Raw genomic sequence first — 22,453 nt, 5'->3', positions numbered from 1 at the left:
CTAAATGGGCACTTTTTTTTTTTTTTGGAGACAGAGTCTCGCTCTGTCACCCAGACTGGAGTGCAGTGGCACGATCTCAGCTCACTGCAACCTCCGCCTCCCAGGTTCAAGTGATTCTCCTGCCTCAGCCTCCCGAGTAGCTGGGATTACAGGCACGTGCCACCACGCCTAGCTGATTACTTTTTGTATTTTTAGTAGAGACAGGGTTTCACCATGTTGGCCAGGATGGTCCCGATCCTCGAGCTCATGATCTGCCCACCTCAGTCTCCCAAAGTGCTGGGATTACAGGCATGAGCCACAGTGCCCAGCTAAATGGGCACTAAGTGCCAGGTCCTACCCTGATCCTCACCATCGCTTTAAGAGGTGGGAACTGCTGTTATCCTCATTTTACAAATGCAGAAATTGAGGCTCAGGGAGTTAGGTAACTAGCCTGAGGTCACGTGGAGTAGAGTCTGGATTAATTTCCCTGACAAGAGGACAAGGGCAAACAGAAAAATGAAATTAAAGCCAAGAACCAGGTTATCAATACTGTTCCAGGTATTAATAATAATAACATTGGGTTTTGGCCATAATGCTTATGCTTTCCCCCCCTGCCCCACACCATGGTGAGTGAGACTGCCTAGATTAAAATCCTGATAGGCCAGGTGTGGTGGCTTATGCTTGTAATCTTGGCACTTTGGGAGGCCGAGGTGGGAGGATCACCTCAAGTCAGGAGTTCAAGACCAGCCTGGCCAGCATGGCAAAACCATGCCTCTACTAAAAAATACAAAAATTAGATGGGCATGGTGACAGGCACCTGTAATGTCAGCTACTCAGGAAGGGATAACTGCTTGAACCCAGGAGGCGGAGGTTGCAGTAAGCCAAGATTGTGCCACTGCACTCCAGTCTGGGAGACAGAGTGAGACTCCGTCTCAAACAAACAACAACAACAACAACAACAACAAAAACCCTAGTGACATTTTTATTTTATTTTGAGATACAGTCTCATTCTGTCCCCCAGGGTGGAGTGCAGTGGCACAATCTGGGCTCACTGAAACCTCCACCTCCCAGGTTCAAGCAATCCTTCTGCCTCAGCCTCCCGAGTAGCTGGGACTACAGGCTCACGCCACCATGACTGGCTAATTTTTTAGGAGAGACGGGGTTTCACCATATTGGCCAGGCTGGTCTCGAACTCCTGACCTCGTGACCCGCCCGCCTCAGCCTTTAAAGTGCTGGGATTAGAGGTGTGAGCCACCACATGTGGTCGTGACATTAATTTTTAAAGCCATAACACAGCCGGGTGCGGTGGCTCACACCTCTAATCCCAGCACTTTGGGAGGCTGAGGCGGGTGGATCACGAGGTCAGGAGCTCAAGACCAGCCTGGCCAAGATGGTGATACCCCGTCTCTACTAAAAAAAATACAAAAATTAGCCGGCATGGTGGCGGGCGCCTGTAGTCCCAGCTACTCGGGAGGCTGAGGCAGAAAATCGCTTGAACGCAGGAGGCAGAGCTTGCAGTGAGCCGAGATCACGCCACTGCACTCCAGCCTGGGCAACAGAGCAAGACTCTGTCTCAAAACAAAAAACAAACAAACAAACAAGTCATAATGCTTCTGGCAAGATACTTCGGCTTCTGTAAGCCTTGATTTCCTCATCTGTAAAGTGTGTGTGTGTGTGTGTGTGTGAGAAACCTGCTCACAGGCTGCTGTGAGGATGAAGGAATCTAACCTACATAGAGCATGTCACGTGGACCTGGCACAGAGCATGCTCAGTGAGTGGTGGCTACGATCACTGTGCTGGGTCCTGACTCTTGCTATGTGACACGGGCCAAGTCACTCCCTCCCTCTCGAGGCCTCAGTTTTTCCACCTACACAGGAAGGCAGCTGGGCTAGAATGGTCTTTTAGGGGTCCTGTGGAATTCCAAAGGCCTCCACCAGGTTAATAAATAGCATCTGATTGAGGTTCTAGAGGAGACCGTTGCCCCCGTGGCCCAAAAGCTGCTAGGATGGGAACGTGTGCAGAATCCTGGTGTGGGGTAGATGCCCACTAGTGGGACTGGCACCCACCCGCTACCACCACTCACTCAGGTACCTTTCTCGTTGACCTCTGCCGTCCAGTAGATGTCTGAGTCGTCTATGAGCTGGGCCTGGAAAGGGGAGGTGTGGGGGGACAGGTCCTTGTCCGTGATGTTCAGCACCTGGGACACAGGGCTTTGGTTGCAGATGGTGATCTGACGGGGCTCAGGGACTGGGCCATGATCGTTGACATCAATCAGTGTTAGCAGGAGGGTTCCCGTGCCAGTGGTGGGAGGGCTTCCTGTTATAAAGACACATATGATGAGCTCCCTGTGACCCACCCAGTCAGCCTCAAGGGGGTTCCTGTTTACCGCCCAGCTCTCGCCTCTTAAGACCTTCCATGCCCTTGCTTCCAATACATGGCACATACATGCCAATCAGGCCATCATTCTCATTTCGGTAAACAGCAGACATTACTATCACGGCACAGTTGCAGCCACTTCATCCAGCCACTATAACCACAAAGCGAAACCTACTGGCTACCTCAGGGTTACTCCAGTGTTTGGTCCATCAGCTTCAGGGAAGCCTCCCTTCATAGCCCTGCTGCAGCCTCTCACCTGCCTGCAGGTCCTGGTTCAATACATGTCAACCAGACGTGACAACTACGTTATAATCCCCCATCTGTCATGGTGTGGCATCACTGATCTGTCATGGCACTTTCCAGTCAGCCCCAGTAATCAATCACAAGGGAAAACTGACAGGCCAATTCAGGACCCAGTGAACCAAAAAATAAGGCTAAACGGACTCTCCAAATGCTGATGTTTTATTTACTTATTTATTTTGAGAGTCTTGCTCTGTTGCCCAGGATGGAGTGCAGTGGCACAATTTCGGCTCACTGCAACCTCTGCCTCCTGGGTTCAGGTGATTCTCATGCCTGAGCCTCCTGAGTAGCTGGGACTACAGGTGTGTGCCACCACGCCCAGCTAATTTTTTTTTTTTGTCATTAGTTATCATTAATTTCTTATAAAAGAGAAATATGGAAATTATTTACACTATGAAAGATTTCAGAACTTCAGTGGAATGGGCAGCTTCACGTTGATGCCATTTCAATAGTGAATTATTTCAGTCTATGTACTTTCCAAGAATGTCACCATCTCTAAATAGGAAATAATCCTTGTCATCTAGAACTACTTTGGTGCCTCCATATTCTGGGAGAAGAACTTTATCTCCAATTTTCATGCTAACTGGCTGCATCTCTCCACCCTTTCCTTTAGAACCCGATCCAGCAGCGACTACTGTTGCTGCAATAGTTTTCCTTGAGATTTTTCTGGAAGCATAATGCCTCCTTTGGTTACAGTTTCAGCAGCACTCCTTTCAGCCAATACTCGGTCAAAGAGTGGAAGAAACTTTCTAAATGCTTGTCCTGCCATGACGCCCTCTGCCTCAGACTCGTACTCTGCTCTTGTGTAGCGCTGCAAGGAGACCTGCGGTCAGACCCTGGCAACAAGTGAAAAGACCGCCTGGACATAGGGGCGCTCGCCCCAGCCCCCGCTGTTCGCCCCCTTGTCCCTCCCCGTGAGGGAAAGCGACTGCCCCAAGGGATGCTGTGATTCACCCCAAGGGCCCTGTGCAGGCCGTAACGCGGGGACTGGGAGGCGGCACACTCAGCTAACTTTTTATGTTTTTAGTAGAGACAGGGTTTTGCCATGTTGGCCAGGCTGGTCTAGAACTCTTGACCTTAGGTGATTCGCCCGCCTCAGCCTCCCACAGTGCTGGGATTACAGACTTGAATCACCACGCCCAACCCTAACTCTTATTTTTTAATGTTTCATCTTTTGGTAGGGACGTGGTCTCTGTATGTTTCTCAGGTCAGCCTTGAACTCCTGGACTCAAGTGATCCTCCTACCTAGCTAGGCCTCTCAAAGTGCTGGGATTACAGGCCTGAGTCACCACACCTGGCTCCCTCCCAACTCTTGGGTTTTAGGGAAATTGGAACCATGGCCAGTCCCTAGGATCAGTCTTTTGTTGTTGTTGCTTTTTGAGATAGTCTCACTCTGTTGCCCAGGATGGAGTGCAGTGGCACAATCTTGGCTCACTGCAGCCTCCGCCTCCCAGGTTCAAGCGATTCTCCTGCCTCAGCCTCCGGAGTAGCTGGGACTACAGGCATGCGCCACCACGTCTAGCTAATTTTTTGTATCTTTAGTAGAGATGGGGTTTCACCGTGTTGGCCAGGCTGGTCTCAAACTCCTGACCTCAGGTGATCCACCTGCCTTGGCCTCCCAAAGTGCTGGGATTACAGGTGTGAGCCACCACAACCGGCCTAGGACCAGTCTTTAAAAGACTCCTCTGAAAGACCCCTTTGACCGTCTGGACTGGTTTGCAAATAGCCCTCCCCGACACATGTTCCCACCTGTGGAGGGAACATGCTGTGCTGTGTCATGTGACCTGAGAACCAAAAGTGGCCCTTGTGGGAAGGCTGGGAGGATGTTCTCACCATTGTCCACGGCCAAGACCATGACTTCGTAGATGTTGTTTCTCACAAACCGCTCATCCTCACGGTCTAGGGTGCCCGCAACAGTGACCTGCCCACTGTCTGGGTCCATGGCTAGCCACCCTGCTGGGTCTCTCAGGATGCGGTAGCTGGAGAGAAAAAGTTGAGACGAGTAACATCCAGAATATTTAGAATTCTGTAGACCTGTGTAGCGCCACGAGGAGAGACCTGTGGTCTGACCCTGGCGACCATGAGAAGACTCCCTGGGCGCAGGCACACTCGCCCCCGCCCCCAGTGCTCGCCCCATGTCCCTTCCCGTGAGGGAAGGCGGTTGCCCCGGGGCGCGTCATTCAGGGCCTCCTCATACCAACTGGCTGAGGGCCTCTAGGCACCTAAGCAGGATCATATGGAAAATGTGCCTCGCCCATAAACGGGGTCCTAAAGCAGCAGGTGCAGGAGTCCCAAGAGGGATACATGACAGAGTGAGAAATACCTGCCCCCAAACCCCTATTCAGTCTTCAGCCTCAAAGAGGGTAGGAAGAAGAGGACCTATGCAGGAGGGATATTCCTATTTAACAGTCTCTACGGTAATCAGAACAAACGCTGGCCATAATCACCCACCTGCCAACTGTACCAGTGCATGCTGCTCACCGAGCCCCGCTCTTGAGTACCTGATATTTTGATTCTCCTTGTCAGGGTCTTTTGCAGTGTAGACACACACAGCCTCCCCAGTGGGGATGCCCTCCTGGACCTCAACGACTTTGGAGGGCGGGACAAACACGGGTGCCTCATTTACATCCTCCACCTGGACCACTATGGTGGCTGTGGAGGTTGGGAGCTTCAGCACAAAAGGGGTCTCATTGGTCACTTCAACATATAGGGTGTGCTGGTTTTTGGCCTCAAAATCCAAACCCTAGGAGAGAAGAAGAAGGACCTGAACCACCATTTTCAGAGGACTACAGTACAGTTGAGATGTCAGAAGGAAAGAGCCAAAACTGAGGGGCTTTAGCCCCCACTAGCAACCATGCTGCCCCTTCTCTGTCCCATGAACACTCCTGTGTTTCCTGAGTGCACATCTAACGTGGCCTCTCAGACCATCCTAAAGGTAACTGTATTAATACGCCCTAGAATAATGGTTCCCAGTGGAGTGGTGGTGATGTTTGAGAAAATTGGGGGGCCTGGCATTGTGGCTCACGCCTGTAATCCCAGCACTTTGGGAAGCCAAGGCTGCTGGATTGCTTGAGACCAGGAGTTCAAGACCAGCCCGGGCAACATGGCGAGGCCCGGTCTCTACAAAAATACAAAAATTAGCAGGGCCTAGTGGTGCATGCCTATAGTCTCAGCTATTTGGGAGGCTGAGGTGGGTGGATCATTTGAGGCCAGGAGGTTGAGGGTGCAATGAGCCGAGACTGTGCCACTATACTCCACCATGGGTTGACATACCAAGACCCTGTCTCAAAACAAAACAAATTGTAGAAGCATTTCTAGTTGTCGTAATGATGGGATACCACTGGCATTTACAGGCTGGGGCAGGGATGATGTGTCTCAGAATCAGAATGCTACAGCTACGAGGAGCTATTCCATATCCTATGTGACTTGCTAATATCCCCATGGACATTAATACACTCCTGGATGTGAAAAATCTGTTTAATATAGAGTCTAGAACACATTTTACATATAAGTCAAGTTTTTGTGTGGTTTTAGTACATACTGCATCTTCTAGGAATGCAGCCCATGGACATTAATACACTCCTGGATGTGAAAAATCTATTTAATATAGAGTCTAGAACACATTTTACATATAAGCCAACTTTTTGTGTGGTTTTAGTACATACTGCATCTTCTAGGAATGCAGCTACTGAGGGGAGCTCCTATTTTCATTTGTTCAGGACTTCAAGAGTTGCTTCTTCACTGTTCTGAAGACATCAACACGACTTGCAGTTTGAGCTGCCAGGGTAACACAGTGTCTGCTGCATTTGGATGATTCTACAAATGGATGTGGGGAACTGACCACTTCATTATGTTTTCTAGTATAGCTGTGCCCAAAAGTTTACATATCAAAATATTTTATATTCAGTAAATTTTTTTTTTGTAAAATTTTAAATTTTTATTTGAGACAGGATCTTGTTCTGTTACCCAGGCTGGAGTGCAGTGGCTTGATTATGCTCACTGCAGCGTCGACCCTTTGGGTTCAAGCAATCTTCCCACTTCAGCCTCCTGAGTAGCTGGGACTACAGGTGTGTGTCACCACATCCAGGCTGGAGTGCAGTGATGCACACTCGGCTCACTACAACCTCTTCCTCCCGGGATCAAGCGATTCTCCTCTCAAGTAGCCTCAGCCTCTCAAATAGCTGGGACTACAGGCGCGTGCCACCACGCCCAGCTAATTTTTGTATTTTTAGAAAATACAAAAGAGACGGGTTTCACCATGACGGCTGGTCTCGAACTCCCGACCTCAGGTGATCTGTCCGCCTCGGCCTCCCAAAGTGCTGGGATTACAGGCATGAGCCATTGTGCCCGGCCCCAGCTAATTTTTTGTACTTTTAGTGTAGACAGGACTTCTCCATGTTGTCCTGGCTGGATTTTTTCTTTATTTTAGTTAGGATATTCTCTATTTTTAGAAATCATGAGTTAGGTTAGTTATATTATAAATGAACTTCATTTCACATCATTTCACAATGTCGAAGTGGCATTCCAAAGTATTTGTTGCAGAAAAGAAGACAGCAAACCCCAGTCTTTAAAATATATTATTTCATAAAATATTTTATATTCTCAAACCACACCATTCTCAAACCACACCATTCTTCACAGTAAACCAGGAAGTAAAAGAAACTGATGCGCAGGGCGTGGCGGCTCACGCCTGTAATCCCAGCACTTTGGGAGGCCGAGGCGGGAGGATCACCTGAGGTCGGGAGTTTGAAACCAGCCTGACCAACATAGAGAAACTCCATCTTTACTAAAAATACAAAAAAATTAGCCAGACACGGTGGCGCAGGCCTGTAATCTCAGCTACTCAGGAGGCTGAGGCAAGAGAATCGCTTGAACCCGGGAGGCGGGGGTTGTGGTGAGCCAAGATCATGCCATTGCACTCCAGCCTGGGCAATGAGCGAAACTTGGTCTCAAAAAAAAAAAAAAAAAAAAAAGAAAGAAACTGATGCAAGATTAGGCCCATCTTCTTTTTTTTTCTTTTTTAGTGCTGATGGGATCTCACTATGTTCACCAGGCTGATCTGAAACTCCTGGCCTCAAGCGATCCTCCCACCTCAGCCTCCTAAAGTGCTGGGAATATGTGTGAGCCACTGGGCCTAGCCTTATTCAGACTTTTTGACCCACCCCACGTCCTACACCCCAATAAAAACAAAAATACATACACACAAAAAAGCGACTTTTTGAGAGGCAGGAGTGTGCCTAAGCACTAGGTGATTCAAAACATTTTATTATCTAAACACCTAGACATGAGTTTTAGAGTAAATGCAAAGTCAACATGGATTTCAATAAAATGGACCTCTATGTGAGACTGGTCTGGGGCAACCACTGGACACTCTGGTCTAGGAGGAGGCTCCACTGATGTGCTTCAGTTAGATCAGTGACTCTTACCCATTTATGAAGTGGGCTCCTGGGTAAGATTTAGTTTGAACAAAGGGACTCCCCAACACGAGAGTGGTAGAACACTGTTGGGAGCCACTGGGCTGGTACGATTCCTGGTGACTAGCTCACGGTTGACAGTGGCTCCTCGTCCTGAAGGCTGCAGACCTGACCGCCCCAGGTATAGCCATTGTCTGAGGCCGGAACTCACTCACCTTCCTGGTTGTCAGGATGCCCTGGTTGCTCTCAGGGTGGGTGGCAATGGTAAAATGGTCCCCGTCGTCACCACCCACGATGAGGTAGGTGGCACGCCACGCTGGTGAGTTGGGGGCATCCAGATCAGTGACTGTCAGCCTCTGCACCTCATGGCCCACTGCATTCTCAGGCACATGGGACTCATACTGCCAGTGTGAAAAGCACAGTGCTATTAGAGCAGATAACGACTCTCCCACTCCAGAGGCTGAGAAGCCTGCATCCAACCTCAGGGCATGCCCACGCCTTTACCCTTTCCTGGACCACCCACCCACTTTGCGGGGTTTCAGGGTATACACAGCGGCAGGATGTCCCCAGCAGCAGCCTCACAGCTGCCGGCACAGACCACACCAATCCTGTGCCTGCTTTCCTTACGCACAGGGGCCTGATGTTCCAGAAATCTCACAAGTTTACATGCCCAAGCCCCTGGCACGTGTAGCTACCTATCCCGCTGAGATCAGAAAGGAATAAGGAAGGTGGCAAGAAGGGCTAGGTGCCTGAATGGGCTGGGGCACTGAACAGGAATTTTTTGGAGGTTCTCGGACATGTGACAAACACTGGAAAATCAGCTGCTCAGAACAAAAAAAAAAAAATTTTTAAGACAATCTCACTCTGCCACTCAGGCTGGAGTGCAGTGGTATGGTCTCGGCTCACTTCAACCTCCACCTCCCAAGCTCAAGTGATCTTCATGCCTCAGCTTCCCAAGTAGTTGGGACTATAGGCGTGTGCCACTGCACCTGGTTAATTTTTGTATTTTTAGTAGAGACGGTGTTTTGCCATATTGGCCAGGTTGAACTCCTGGCCTCAACTGTTCTGCCCGCCTTGGCCTCCCAAAGTGCTGGGATTACAGGCGTGAGCCACCGTGCCTGGCCACATTACACATTTTGATTCAGACCTAACTAACGTTCAGAGCTGTCTAAAGATGGAAACGGGAGGACGTAATTGGCACCTTGATTGGCACTGAGTCCTCTGCCTTGGAGGTGCGCAAGCATTCACTGGGACAAGATAGGCAGGTGTAGGTACAAGGAAAATATGTTTTCAAATCAACAAAGATTTTCCTATCGAGCACTTCTTTTCGGGCACTGTGTTAGGAAACGTCCATAGGTTATTTCATTTGAAACTCAGAACAATGCAGCAGGTATTATCATTACCTCCTTTTCACAGATTAGGAAATGGGGCACAGAGAGGTTAGGTAGTTTTCCTAAGGTCACACAGCCATAGTGCTGGGACTGGCATTTGAAGCAACATAGGCTGGTTCCAGTTTCCTGAGAAAGGCAAACCTTGGTCGTTCGTTATCTGATGAGGGACTGAGTGAGGAAGGGGCATTACCTTCTGGGGGTCAAACACGGGAGCATTGTCATTGGCATCGAGGATCTCCACTACTGCCACTGCTGTGGTGGTGGAGCCGTCCCCATCCATGTCTGTGGCCTGGATGGTCAGTGTGTACTCAGGGACTTTCTGGGGAAAAAGAGAGGAGAGGGGAAGCCCACTGTGGGTGCAATCTGAAGGGTCCCTCCCCTGACCTCCAGGAAGCACTGGCGCAGGCATGTGCAGATGCAGAGGAGGATCTCTCCCTATCATAATGCTGACTCCTTGACCAGCCCTCCCTCACTGCCAGGAGAACAGAAGCAGAGGATGCTGTTGGAAAGGGAACCAGAGATCCAAATAGTTCTCCTGGGCCTTGGCATCGCCCTGACCCTTGACTGCTCCAGAATGAGTTTTGTTTTTGTTTTTGTTTTTGTTTTTGAGACAGGGTCTTGCCCTGTCACCCAGGTTGGAGTGTAGTGGCGTGATCTTGGCTCACTGCAACCTCCACCGCCCAGGTTCAAGTGATTCTCCTGCCTCAGCCTCCCAAGTAGCTGGGATTACAGTGCCCGCCACCATGCCCAGCTAATTTTTGTATTTTTAGTAGAGACGGGGTTTCACCATGTTGGCCAGGCTGGTCTTGAACTCTTGACCTCAAGCAATCCTCCCACCTCGGCCTCCCAAAGTACTGGGATTACAGGCGTGGGCCACCGTGCCTGGCTTCAGAATAAGAGTTTTGAGTGACGATTTGGACAAAGGTATCAATTAGGAAACAGGCACCAACTCCAGTATCCATGGAACTAATTCTACTTTGTGGCACATAAGGGACCAATTTGGGTAATGTGCACACTAAGTGAGCCACTCTGACAGGAAATGAGAAAACCCACAGAAAATAACAAAAGTAGGCATTTTACAGCTGCCTCCCAGCCCTGGAGGAGATTTAACGAGATTGGCTGGCAGTGGGCCACGGGCCCAAGGGAACCAGGGGCATCACATGTGAACCCAGCAGCAGCCATCCCAGCTGACGTGGGTCCTCATTGTTCTGCCTTGGGCTTTGTGGGCAGGGATGGGAGCTTCTGCTCTCAGAGTCAGACTCCAGCCTGGGCAAGTCTGGGTAGGCAGCACTTTCCTATGGGCCACTCACTTCCCGGTCCAGGCCGCTGGAGATGACACTGATGGTGCCTGTGCTCCGGTGAATGGTAAACATCAGGTCGTGTGGGTCCTTTGGTTCTTGGCTATGGATGGAGTACGCAACCACCCCATTGTAGGTGTAGATGGCATCATCCTCATCTGTGGCTGTCACCTGCATCACAGAAGTACCTGGAGAGAAGGGATGAGTATCTTGTCCTCCCAGTTCCAACTCCAGCCCTGTCTACTTCTGGAACTCTTTTTTTTTTTTTTTTTTTTTTGAGATGGAGTCTCACTCTGTCTCCCAGGCTGAAGTGCAGTGGCTGGATCTCAGCTCACTGCAAGCTCCGCCTCCCAGGCTTACGCCATTCTTCTGCCTCAGCCTCCTGAGTAGCTGGGACTACAGGCGCCCGCCACCTCGCCCGGCTAGTTTTTTGTATTTTTTTAGTAGAGACGGGGTTTCACCGTGTTAGCCAGGATGGTCTCGATCTCTTGACCTCGTGATCCGCCCGTCTCGGCCTCCCAAAGTGCTGGGATTACAGGCTTGAGCCACCGTGCCTGGCCTCTTTTTTTTTTTTTTTTTTTTTTGAGATGAAGTCTCACTCTGTCACCCAGGCTGGAGTGTAATGGCACAATCTCAGCTCACTGCAACCTCTGCCTCCCGGGTTCAAGTGATTCTCCTGCCTCAGCCTCCTGAGTAGCTGGGATTACAGGTGCCCGCTACCACGCCCGGCTGAATTTTTTTGTGTTTTTAGTAGTGATAGGATTTCACCATGTTGGCCCAGCTGGTCTTAAACTCCTGATCTCAAGTGATGTGCCCACCTCAGCCTCCCGAAGCTCTAGGGTTCCAGGTGTGAGCAACCACGCCTGGCCTCCATCAGCCATGTTCTAACACCTCCAGTTTTTGCTGCATTCCCTGTAGCTGCCATGCACTCAAGAGCCTCGCATTAGGCGCTTTGTATGATGTAACAGTCTGCACATGGTATTTCTAATCTTCAACACTCTTCAAGGTTGATATTACTCCCATTTTTAGATGTGAGAGTTGAGGCTTGGAAGTCAAGAATATGCCCAGGATCACAGCCAGTAAAGAGGCAAAGCCAAGATTCAAATCTAGGTCTTTGAAGCTCCAAAGCTAGTGGTTCCCAAGCTTGGTTGATCATCTGAAGCTTCAGGGAAAATTTCAAATCTACAGATTCCAGAGCTCTGCTCCAGGATCATTCTTATTCAGGAACCTTGGGATGGAAGCGGGTGAATCTGGATTTTTAAGAAGATCCCAAGTAATTTGATACATAGCCAAGGAAATCAGGTATGGCGGGATCTTCTAGCATTTAAGGGTATGGGCCCAGCAGCCCTGTAGCAGTCCCCTTCCCAGTCCTCTTACCTGGTAGGACTCCCTCTAAGACACTCCCTCGGAAGGTGTCCTGGGTAAACTTGGGCTTGTGGTCATTCTGGTCGGTCACGATGATGGAGATGTTCATGGGATCCTCCACTGAGGCACCATTCTCTGACACAGCGTGGCCAAAGAGCTGTGGGGTACACAGCTCTGGGGTCAGCCTGGTGCCACCCACCTCCCCAGGCCTAGGACCCCACTTCTGAGGGGACATTTACAGTAGACACTAAAGGCTACTTGCCTCATACTTGGCAATCTCCTCCCGGTCCAGTGGCTTGTTCAACAACAACCAGCCTGTCTCCTTCTCTACAGCAAAGACACCCTCAGGGGGGCTGTCTGCCCCCGGCCCCGTGATGCTGTAGAAAATCTTCGTGTCTCTATCTTTATTAGACTTGAGCTGGAGGGAAAAGAAAATGGCAGCTGACAAAGTAACAAATATCCCACGACTGTGACAAAGAGTCCTCTGTAAAGAGGGGCCCTGCCATAGGAGAATATGCTCACATAGGAGAGGTTTTCCTCTCTTGGCCCACACATTCAGTAGCAAGAAATCTCATGCACGCCTTTGAATGGGGGTCCCTGGGGCCACCAACGATTCCCAGGAGAAGGCACAGTCGTACCTGATTCAGCCTCTGCGGGAAGGGACCTTTGCCATTTTCAGGGACAGATATTGGAGCAACCACCCAATCTCTCTTGTGTCTTCGTAAGATACGTTTGGATGGGAAGATCTTCAATGGATTCCTTTCTTTCAGTGACTTTCTGTCCTGCAAGGAGAGAAACCCCTTAACCCAGAGGTGCAAATAGCTGGGACATACTCAACATCCTCTCATCTATAAGAGTTAAGGGCAGCTGGGCATGGTAGCTCACGCCTATAATCCCAGCACTTTGGGAGGGTCACTTGAGCCCAGGAGTTTGAGAGCAGCCTGGGCAAGATAGTGAGACCCTAAGTTTAATTAAAAAAAAAAAAAAAAAGAGGTAAGGGTGAGGAGACCTAGAGGAGCCTACTGCAAGGGGAACTTGGTGTTTACTTATACAGGAGGACCAGTGAAATATACCACAGCACATCCGTCTAGTGGAATACTATGCAGCTCTCAAAATAAGAATGAGTATGCTCTCTAAAAAAAAAGAGCTTTTTTCTTTCTTTTCCCTTTTTGGAGATGGAGTCTTGTTCTGTTGCCCAGGCTGGAGTGCAGTAGCAAGATCTCGGCTCACTGCAACCTCTGCCTCTCAGGTTCAAGTGATTCTCCTGCCTCAGCCTCCTGAGTAGCTGGGATTACATCTGCCACCACGCCCAGCTAATTTACGTATTTTTAGTAGAGACGGAAAACCGTTTTCACCATATTGGTCAGGCTGGTCTCGAACTCCTAACCTCAAGTGATCCACCCGCCTCAGCCTCCCAAAGTGCTGGGATTACAGGCATGAGCCACCGCACTCGGCCTGATCTTTGATTTATGCTGTCAAATGAAAAGATTAAGGTATAGGGCAGCTTAATATAGTTTAGCATTTTATTTAACAAACACGTTGTGCTTAATATGTGCCAGGCACTGTTCCACCTTTTGTATAAAAGGGTAGGAAATAAGACCATGTAGTCACATTTTCTTATACATGGATGAAGTCAGGGAGAATATGGAAAAAACTAATAGTGGTTGTCTGTGGAAAGAGGGTAAACATTGTGCTGTGCTAATACACCGTTAAGTAGAAAAAGGTCCAGACATGTGAACAGCATCCTAGCTTTTGCATAAGAAGGAAAAGAATGTTTTTATATATGTATATATACAAAATAGATAACATGTAAAAACACGTGTAATATAAATAAATATGTAACACATAAATATAGACTATATATAAACTCTGGAAGAAAAGAAACTGGAAACAGTGGTTAACTGCGTCTTCTCTTGGAGGGGTGAAGAGGGCTTTAGGCAAATGGAGGCAAACGAGGGGAGATATTTATTGTATAGCTTATTAGTATTTTTTATTTTTGAACCATGTGGCTATATTAGCTATTCAAAAATTAAAATGAAGTATGGCCAAGCACTCCAGGTGCATCTTCCTGGAGGCTCATGGGATTGGCAGGCCTGTGTTTAGAACTGCCTTCAGTTGGGGTTAACATGGATAAGGGAAGGAAGTAAAGGGAGGTGGGAGAGGGAATCCAAGGGACCCAGTACATGGGGTGATTACTCATGAGGCAGCTCTTGGCTCCACTGGGCTGACCTCAGGCACCACTGTTGGGTAGCTGCAAGCACTACCACCCTTAGATCAGTGCTCACACCCAAGCTGTGGGCAGCTGAGGACTAACACTTGCTCCTCTGAAGGGTTGACTTGGCTCACAACAGCCGTAGCAACCAAGGGCTCCTGGCCAGAAATCTGGGCAAGCACAGAGAACATCTTTCTTTTGTCCTGCAGGTGGACATGGTGTTTTACCTGGACTGTCTCGCCATTCTGCACAGTGAAGTCGTCATTAACAGTGCTAAACAGAGCTGGCTCTTGCCCAGGGCAGCCCGTGAATACTGTGGGGAAGGGGAAAAGAGAGCATTAGGAAGGCAGTATTTTGGAAGTTGCCCCAGGAAACCCCTGACTGGATCAAGGACTGCTAAGTGGCTGCAGAAGGGGGACTTAGCTTACCGCCTCTGACCAGGAGTGTGACTAATACAAGTTTCAGATGAGACTTCCAAGTTTGGTTTCCAGAGGGAAGATTGCCTCAAGGGAAGATCTCCTCGTGGTCAGTTTGTGGGTCAAACTCTTCTTTGTTCTTGGTCCCAGAGGACCAAGATCATAGACATTCAGGGACATTAGCCCCAGGTGGTCTCATATGACATGGGGTTGACTAAGGTCATAGCTAGAGGCAGAAGATTTTCTGAAGACTGTGAGTCTATTTACACACAATATATATGCCCACACGGATCACTTGGACAACCTTGGGTTGTTCCAGTTCATTTTGCTCCTTCTGAATCCCTAATGCTTAGCTACTCTTTTTTTCTTTTTTTTTTTTGAGACGGAGTCTCGCTCTGCCGCCCAGGCTGGAGTGCACTGGCCAGATTTCAGCTCACTGCAAGCTCCGCCTCCCGGGTTCACGCCATTCTCCTGCCTCAGCCTCCCGAGTAGCTGGGACTACAGGCGCCGCCACCTCACCCGGCTAGTTTTTTGTATTTTTTAGTAGAGACGGGGTTTCACCGTGTTAGCCAGGATGGTCTCGATCTCCTGACCTTGTGATCCGCCCGCCTCGGCCTACTAAAGTGCTGGGATTACAGGCTTGAGCCACCACGCCCGGCCTCTTAGCTACTCTTTAAACAAGCACTCCAAGTTAGTAACCACCATTCACCAGCTGGAGGTGAATTTCATCCTTGCAACTATGATACCAAGTTGGTATTATCCCCTCCCCCTACCTTTTTTTTTTTTTTGAGACAGAGTCTTGCTGTGTTCACCCAGGCTGGAGTGCAATGGCACGACCCCAGCTCGCTGCAACCTCCCCCTCCCAGGTTCAAGCGATTCTCCTGCCTCAGCCTCCTGAGTAGCTGGGGTTACAGGTGTGCACCACCACGCCCACCTAATTTTTGTATTTTTAGTAGAGAGTGGGTTTCACCATGTTGGCCAGGCTGGTCTTGAACTCCTAACCTTGTGATCCACCCGCCTCAGTCTCCCAAAGTGCCGGGATAACAGGCGTGAGCCACCGCGCCCAGCCCCCTTTACAAAGATTAGAAAACTGAGGTTCAGAAGCCAGGTCTACCTGAGTCCAAGACACACACTAGAGAATATTCACAACCAATGTTGTTACCTACTCTTCCTTATGGCCAATGCAAGAAATCAGGGAATCTGCCAGGGGCTACACCCTGGGTCCTGCCAGCACCATGCTCTGCCCAGAGCTCCCATTTTTGCTAGGCTGCAACACAACAAAGACCACAAGGACAGTCCCACGACTGTCCATAGATATGTCAGGCGAGGGCACCAACTGTCCTTTCAGAAAGGTTGTCTTTTAGTTTCAGATTATTATTTTGGTTTTAAAATATCTTTCCTTGGCCGGGCGCGGTGGCTCAAGCCTGTAATCCCAGCACTTTGGGAGGCCGAGACGGACGGATCACGAGGTCAGGAGATCGAGACCATCCTGGCTAACACGGTGAAACCCCGTCTCTACTAAAAAATACAAAAAATTAGCCGGGCTAGGTGGCGGGGGCCTGTAGTCCCAGCTACTCCCGAGGCTGAGGCAGGAGAATGGTGTAAACCCGGGAGGCGGAGCTTGCAGTGAGCTGAGATCCGGCCACTGCACTCCAGCCTGGGTCGCAGAGCGAGACTCCGTCTCAAAAAAAAAAAAAAAAAAAAAAAAAAAAAAAAAATATCTTTCCTTAAAATAAGAAAGGATAACAGATGAGGGGGGTTTTTTGGTCAATTTTTTTTTTTTTATTATTTTTTGGAAACAGAGTCTCACTCTGTCACCTAGGCTGGAGTGCAGTGGCACGATCTTGGCTCACTGCAACCTCCACCTCCTAGGTTCAAGTGATTCTTCTGTCTCAGCCTCCCAAGTAGCTGGGACTATAGGTGTGTGCCACCACACCTGGCTAATTTTTGTATTTTTAGTAGAGATGGGGTTTCACCATGTTGACCAGGCTGGTCTCGAACTCCTGACCTCGTGATCTGCCTGCCTAGGCCTCCCAGAGTGCTGGGATTACAGGTGTGAGCCACCACACCCAGTCTAGATGAGGCTTTTAAAATAATAAAAGTAATATGGACATGACAAAGTATTCACATAATATATAAGAGTACAATATAAAAAAGCAGAATTCTGGCCGGGCGCGGTGGCTCAAGCCTGTAATCCCAGCACTTTGGGAGGCCTAGACGGGCGGATCACGAGGTCAGGAGATTGAGACCATCCTGGCTAACATGGTGAAACCCCGTCTCTACTAAAAAATACAAAAAACTAGCTGGGCGAGGTGGCGGGCGCCTGTAGTCCCAGCTACTTGGGAGGCTAAGGCAGGAGAATGGCGTAAACCCAGGAGGCGGAGCTTGCAGTGAGCTGAGATCCGGCCACTGCACTCCAGCCCGGGCGACAGAGCGAGACTCCGTCTCAAAAAAAAAAAAAAAAAAAAAAGCAGAATTCTTTTTTTTTTGAGACAGGGTCTCACTCTGTCACCTAGGCTGGAGTGCAGTGGTGCAATCATAGCTCACTGCAGCCTCAACCTCCCAGGCTAAAGGGATTCTCCTGCCTCAGGAGAGTACAATTTTTTGTACGGATGGGGCCTCACTTTGTTGCCCAGGCTGGTCTCGAACTTCTGGGCTCCAGCACTTCTCCTGCCTTGGCTTCCCAAAGCACTGAGATTACAAATACGAGCCACCTCACCTGGCCAAAAAAGAATTTTTTTTTTTTTTTTTTTTGAGACGGAGTCTCACTCTGTCGCCCAGGCTGCAGTGCAGTGGCCGGATCTCAGCTCACTGCAAGCTCTGCCTCCTGGGTTCACGCCATTCTCCTGCCTCAACCTCCTGAGTAGCTGGGACTACAGGCGCCCGCCACCTCGCCCGGCTAGTTTTTTGTATTTTTTTAGTAGAGACGGGGTTTCACCGTGTTAGCCAGGATGGTCTCGATCTCCTGACCTCGTGATCCGCCCGTCTCGGCCTCCCAAAGTGCTGGGATCACAGGCGTGAGCCACCACGCCTGGCCGCCAAAAAAGAATTCTAAAGGATTAATATCCAGAATATATAAAGAATTCATCAAGCTCAACAACAACAAAACCCAATTTTAAAAAATAGGCAAAGGACTTGAAAAGACCTTTCTCCAAAGAAGATACACAATGGCCAATAATAAGCACATGAAAAGATGCTCAATATCATTAGTTAATAGGGAAATGCAAATCAAAATCACAATGAGATACCACTTCACATGCACTAGGATGGCTATAAAAGAAAAAAAGGAAAACAACAAGTGTTGGCAAGGATAGAGGGAAATTAGAATCGTCGTACACTGCTGGTGGGAATGTGAAATGATGCAGCCGCTGTGGAAAAGAGTTTGACGGTTCCTCAACGCGTTAAATGTAGAATTATCGCGTGACCTAACAATTCAATGCCTAGGTATATACCTGAAAGAACCAAAAGGATTCAAACAGATACTTATACACTCATTTTTTTTTTTTTTTTAGACGGAGTCTCGCTCTGTCACCCAGGCTGGAGTGCTGTGGCCGGATCTCAGCTCACTGCAAGCTCCGCCTCCCGGGTTCACGCCATTCTCCTGTCTCAGCCTCCCGGGTAGCTGGGACTACAGGCGCCGCCACGTCGCCCGGCTAGTTTTTTGTAGTTTTTAGTAGAGACGGGGTTTCACCGTGTTAGTCAGGATGGTCTCGATCTCCTGACCTCGTGATCCGCCCGTCTCGGCCTCCCAAAGTGCTGGGATTACAGGCTTGAGCCACCGCGCCCGGCCTTTTTTTTTTTTTGAGGCAGAGTCTCGCTCTGTCGCCCGGGCCAGAGTGCAGTGGCCGGATCTCAGCTCACTGCAAGCTCCGCCTCCCGGATTTACGCCATTCTCCTGCCTCAGCCTTCCGAGTAGCTGGGACTACAGGCGCCCGCCACCTCGCCCGGCTAGTTTTTGTATTTTTTAGTAAAGACGAGGTTTCACCGTGTTAGCCAGGATGGTCTCGATCTCCTGACCTCATGATCCGCCCGTCTCGGCCTCCCAAAGTGCTGGGATTACAGGCTTGAGCCACCGCGCCCGGCCTATACACTCATTTTTATAGCAGCGTCATTCATAATAGCCAAAAGGTAGAAACAACCCAGTGTCCATCAAGAAATGAATTTTTTTCTTTTTTTTTTTTTTTTTTTTTGAGATGGAGTCTCACTCTCTTGCCAGGCTATGGTACAGTGGCTCACTGCAACCTCCACCTCCCAGGTTCAAGCGATTCTCGTGCCTCAGCCTCCCGAGTAGCTGGGACTACAGGTGTGCACCACCATGCCCAGCTAATTTTAGTATTTTCAGTAGAGATGACTTTTCACCATGTTGGCCAGGCTGGTCTTGAACTCCTGGCCTCAAGCGATCAGCCCACCTGGGCTCCCAAAGTGCTGGGATTACAGGAGTGAGCCACTGCACCCAGCCTCTACATGAACTTTTTAAAAAACTAGCTGGGTTGGCCAGGCGCAGTGGCTCATGCCTGTAATCTCAGCACTTGGGGAGGCCGAGGCAGGCGGATCACGAGGTCAGGAGATCGAGACCATCCTGGCTAACACAGTGAAACCCTGTCTCTACCAAAAATGCAAAAAATTAGCTGGGCGTGGCGGTGGACGCCTGTAGTCCCAGCTACTTGGGAGGCTGAGGCAGAAGAATGGCGTGAACCTGGTAGGCGGAGCTTGAAGTGAGCCGAGATCACGCCACTGCACTCCAGTCTGGGCGACTGAGCGAGACTCCATCTCAAAAATAAATAAATAAATAAATAAATAAATAAATAAATAAAAATTAGCTGGGCATGGTGGTATGCACCTGTTCCAGCAACTTGGGAGGCTGAGGTGGGAGGATCATTTGAGCCCATGAGTTTGAATCTGCAGTGAGCCATGACTGCACCACTGTACTCCAGCAAGACACTTTTCTCTAAGAAAAAAAAGAAAGAAATTGACCAGGGGCCAGAGAGAGAGAGAGAGAGGAGGGGAGCTATTGCCTAACGCCTAATGAGTACAGAGTTTCTGTTGGGGATGGAGAAAAAGTTCTGGAGATAGATAATGGCGATGTTGCACAACACTGTGGATATACTTAGTGCTACTGAATTCTTTACTTAAAAATGGTTGAAATGGTAAATTTTATGTTATGCCTATTTTAGCACACACACAAACAAAAGTCTGATATGGGAGGACAATCACTTTGGAAAACAATTTGGCGGTATATATCAATATACGAATTCCCTAAGACCCAGCAAGTCCACTGTGATGTATAGACCCAACAAAAATACATTTGCCAAAACTTATGTATTGTAATGTTCATAACAGCACTATTCATAATAGCTAAGCTGGAATCAGCCTAAACGATGAGGGAGAATGGGTAGAAACACTGGGGTATATTCACATAATGAAGTGAATGAAGCACAAGGACAGGCAACAAACAACATGGGAAATTTAACAAACGTAAGGTTAAGTAGTAGAAGCCAGATGAGAGGATATATGTATAATTCCACTGACAGGAAGTTCAAAACCAGGCAAAACTCATCCAGGCAAAGGAAGTTAAGACACTGGTCATCTTTTAGGCAGTGGACTCAGTGAATGGGAGAGGACAGAGGGGCTCAGGGACCCTAAAGAGCTGCCTCAGAGCCCAAGAGCTTACCACATGCAGCAGAATCCTCTGTGGGAAGGCTGGAATGTGATGATGAGAAAGGGAAGATTGCTCAGGAACCAGCCCTGCCTCCTTGACGACATCCCCGCTGAGAAGTGCTGGGCTGTGACGTGCTTGGCCAGTGGGAAGAAGGGGAAAGGGGATCCGGGCCTGATTCAGTTCCAGAGGGTCCCAGGGGCCACACGATCCCCAGGGTGGCCCTGCCCTTTATTGTCAGAACACAGCTTTGTAGACTCATCTTCTGGGGAACTCTGCTTTGCCTTAGTGCTAGAAGGACCAGGAAGGATAATGTGGCAAAGGTTAAATCATCTTCAGTATAGGGCAGAAGGTAAATAATCTATGGGGCACTTACTCCATGGGTTATTTATCCAGCTATGCAATGTAAGTTTATATAGGGAAGTTCTTATAAGACAAAACAAGCAGAATCCAGAACTACTATGTAATACATGTAACTATGCACAGAAAAATGACTGAAAGGAAACGAATTTTCCCAGTGATTAGGGTCATCAGAAACTTATTTTCAAGTTCACTGCAATAACTATTCAGCCATGACTACCTATTGGCAACTTATTTTCTCGATTTTTGGGCAGGTCCAAGTTTTCCCTTAACACGAGTTGTGTCCCTCCAAAATTCTTATGTTGAAGTCCTAACCATCGGTACCTAAAATGGCGACTGAATGTGAAGACAGGGACCTTAAAGAGGTAATTAAGGTAAAATGAAATCGGCCAGGCACAGTATCTCACGCCTGTAATCCCAGCACTTTCGGCGGGCGAGACGGGCGGATCACCTGAGGTCAGGAGTTTGAGACCAGCCTGGCCAACATAGTAAAATCCCGTCTCTACTAAAAATACAGAAATTAGCCGGGCGTGGTGGCCTGCGCCTGTTGTCCTGGCTACCTGGGAGGCTGAGGCAGGACAATCTTGAACCCAGGAGGCAGAGGCTGCAGTGAGCCGAGATCGTACCACCTCACTCCAGCCTGGACAACAGAGCACGATCCATCTCAAAAAAAAAAAAAGGTAAAATGAACTAATTAGGGTAGGCCCTAATCCAGCATGATTGGTGTCTTTAGAAGACGAAGAAGTTTGGTTTGGACACAGGTAGTTAGAGACAGAAGACCACATGAAGCCACAGGGAGAAGATGTCCATCTACAAGCCAGAACTATAAGAAAATAGATTTCTGTTATTTAAGCCACCCCAGTACCTGGTACTTTGTTATGGCAAACCTAGCAAGTGGGCATCAAATCTCAGTTGGGCATGGTGGCATGCACCTGCAGTACCAGCTACTTGGGAGGCTGAAGTGGGCAGACTGCTTGAGCCCAGGAGTTTGAGTCCAGCCTGGCCAATATAGCTAGACCCTGTCTTTTTTTTTTTTTTTTTTTTTTTGAGACGGAGTCTTGCTCTATCGCCTAGGCTGGAGTGCAGTGGCCAGATCTCAGCTCACTGCAAGCTCCGCCTCCTGGGTTTACGCCATTCTCCTGCCTCAGCCTCCCGAGTAGCTGGGACCACAGGTGCCCGCCACCTCGCCCGGCTAGTTTTTTGTATTTTTTAGTAGAGACGGGGTTTCACGGTGTTAGCCAGGATGGTCTCGATCTCCTGACCTCGTGATCCACCCGTCTCGGCCTCCCAAAGTGCTGGGATTACAGGCTTGAGCCACCGCACCCGGCCGACCCTGTCTCTTTTTTAAAAAAAAAAAAAAAAAAAAAAAAAAGTACATCAATCTCAAATCCCTCCCCTTCTAAATTACTATTAATAGATAACATTTATGTACTACTTTTTTGTTTGTTTTTGAGACAGAGTCTCGCTCTGTTACCCAGGCTAGAGTGCAGTGGTGTAATCTCAGCTCACTGCAACCTCCACCTCCTGGGCTTAAGTGATTCTCTTGCCTCAGCCTCTTGAGTAGCTGGGATTACAGGCATATGCCACCACACCCGGCTAATTTTTGTATTCTTAGTAGAGACAGGGTTTCACCACGTTGCCCAGGCTGGTCTCGAACTCATGGTCTCAAGCGATCCACCCGCTTTG

At 49.0% G+C, this 22,453-nt stretch overlaps 1 protein-coding gene and 1 pseudogene across 2 annotated transcripts in view; both read right to left on the bottom strand.

Moving 5' to 3' along the window:
- Positions 1–22,453, bottom strand: part of CDH3 (cadherin 3) — a 58,704-nt gene that overhangs the window by 10,018 nt on the left and 26,233 nt on the right. For both annotated transcript variants that reach the window (XM_030925018.1, XM_030925019.1), the window contains exons 3-12: positions 14,563–14,648; positions 12,762–12,905; positions 12,386–12,541; positions 12,136–12,280; positions 10,771–10,946; positions 9,651–9,779; positions 8,285–8,470; positions 5,157–5,398; positions 4,489–4,634; positions 2,071–2,295 (exon numbers count right to left, since the gene is read on the bottom strand). In XM_030925018.1, coding sequence (XP_030780878.1) covers positions 2,071–2,295; positions 4,489–4,634; positions 5,157–5,398; positions 8,285–8,470; positions 9,651–9,779; positions 10,771–10,946; positions 12,136–12,280; positions 12,386–12,541; positions 12,762–12,905; positions 14,563–14,648 — 1,635 coding nt within the window. The remainder of the gene's footprint in view (positions 1–2,070; positions 2,296–4,488; positions 4,635–5,156; positions 5,399–8,284; positions 8,471–9,650; positions 9,780–10,770; positions 10,947–12,135; positions 12,281–12,385; positions 12,542–12,761; positions 12,906–14,562; positions 14,649–22,453) is intronic.
- Positions 3,117–3,424, bottom strand: LOC115895232 (annotated as a pseudogene).

Source organism: Rhinopithecus roxellana, chromosome 20, assembly GCF_007565055.1.
Source record: "Rhinopithecus roxellana isolate Shanxi Qingling chromosome 20, ASM756505v1, whole genome shotgun sequence".
In the NCBI taxonomy this organism is placed as follows: Eukaryota; Metazoa; Chordata; class Mammalia; order Primates; family Cercopithecidae; genus Rhinopithecus; species Rhinopithecus roxellana.
The sequence above is the reverse complement of the archived record's forward strand: the minus strand, read 5'-3'. Positions and strand labels throughout refer to the sequence as shown.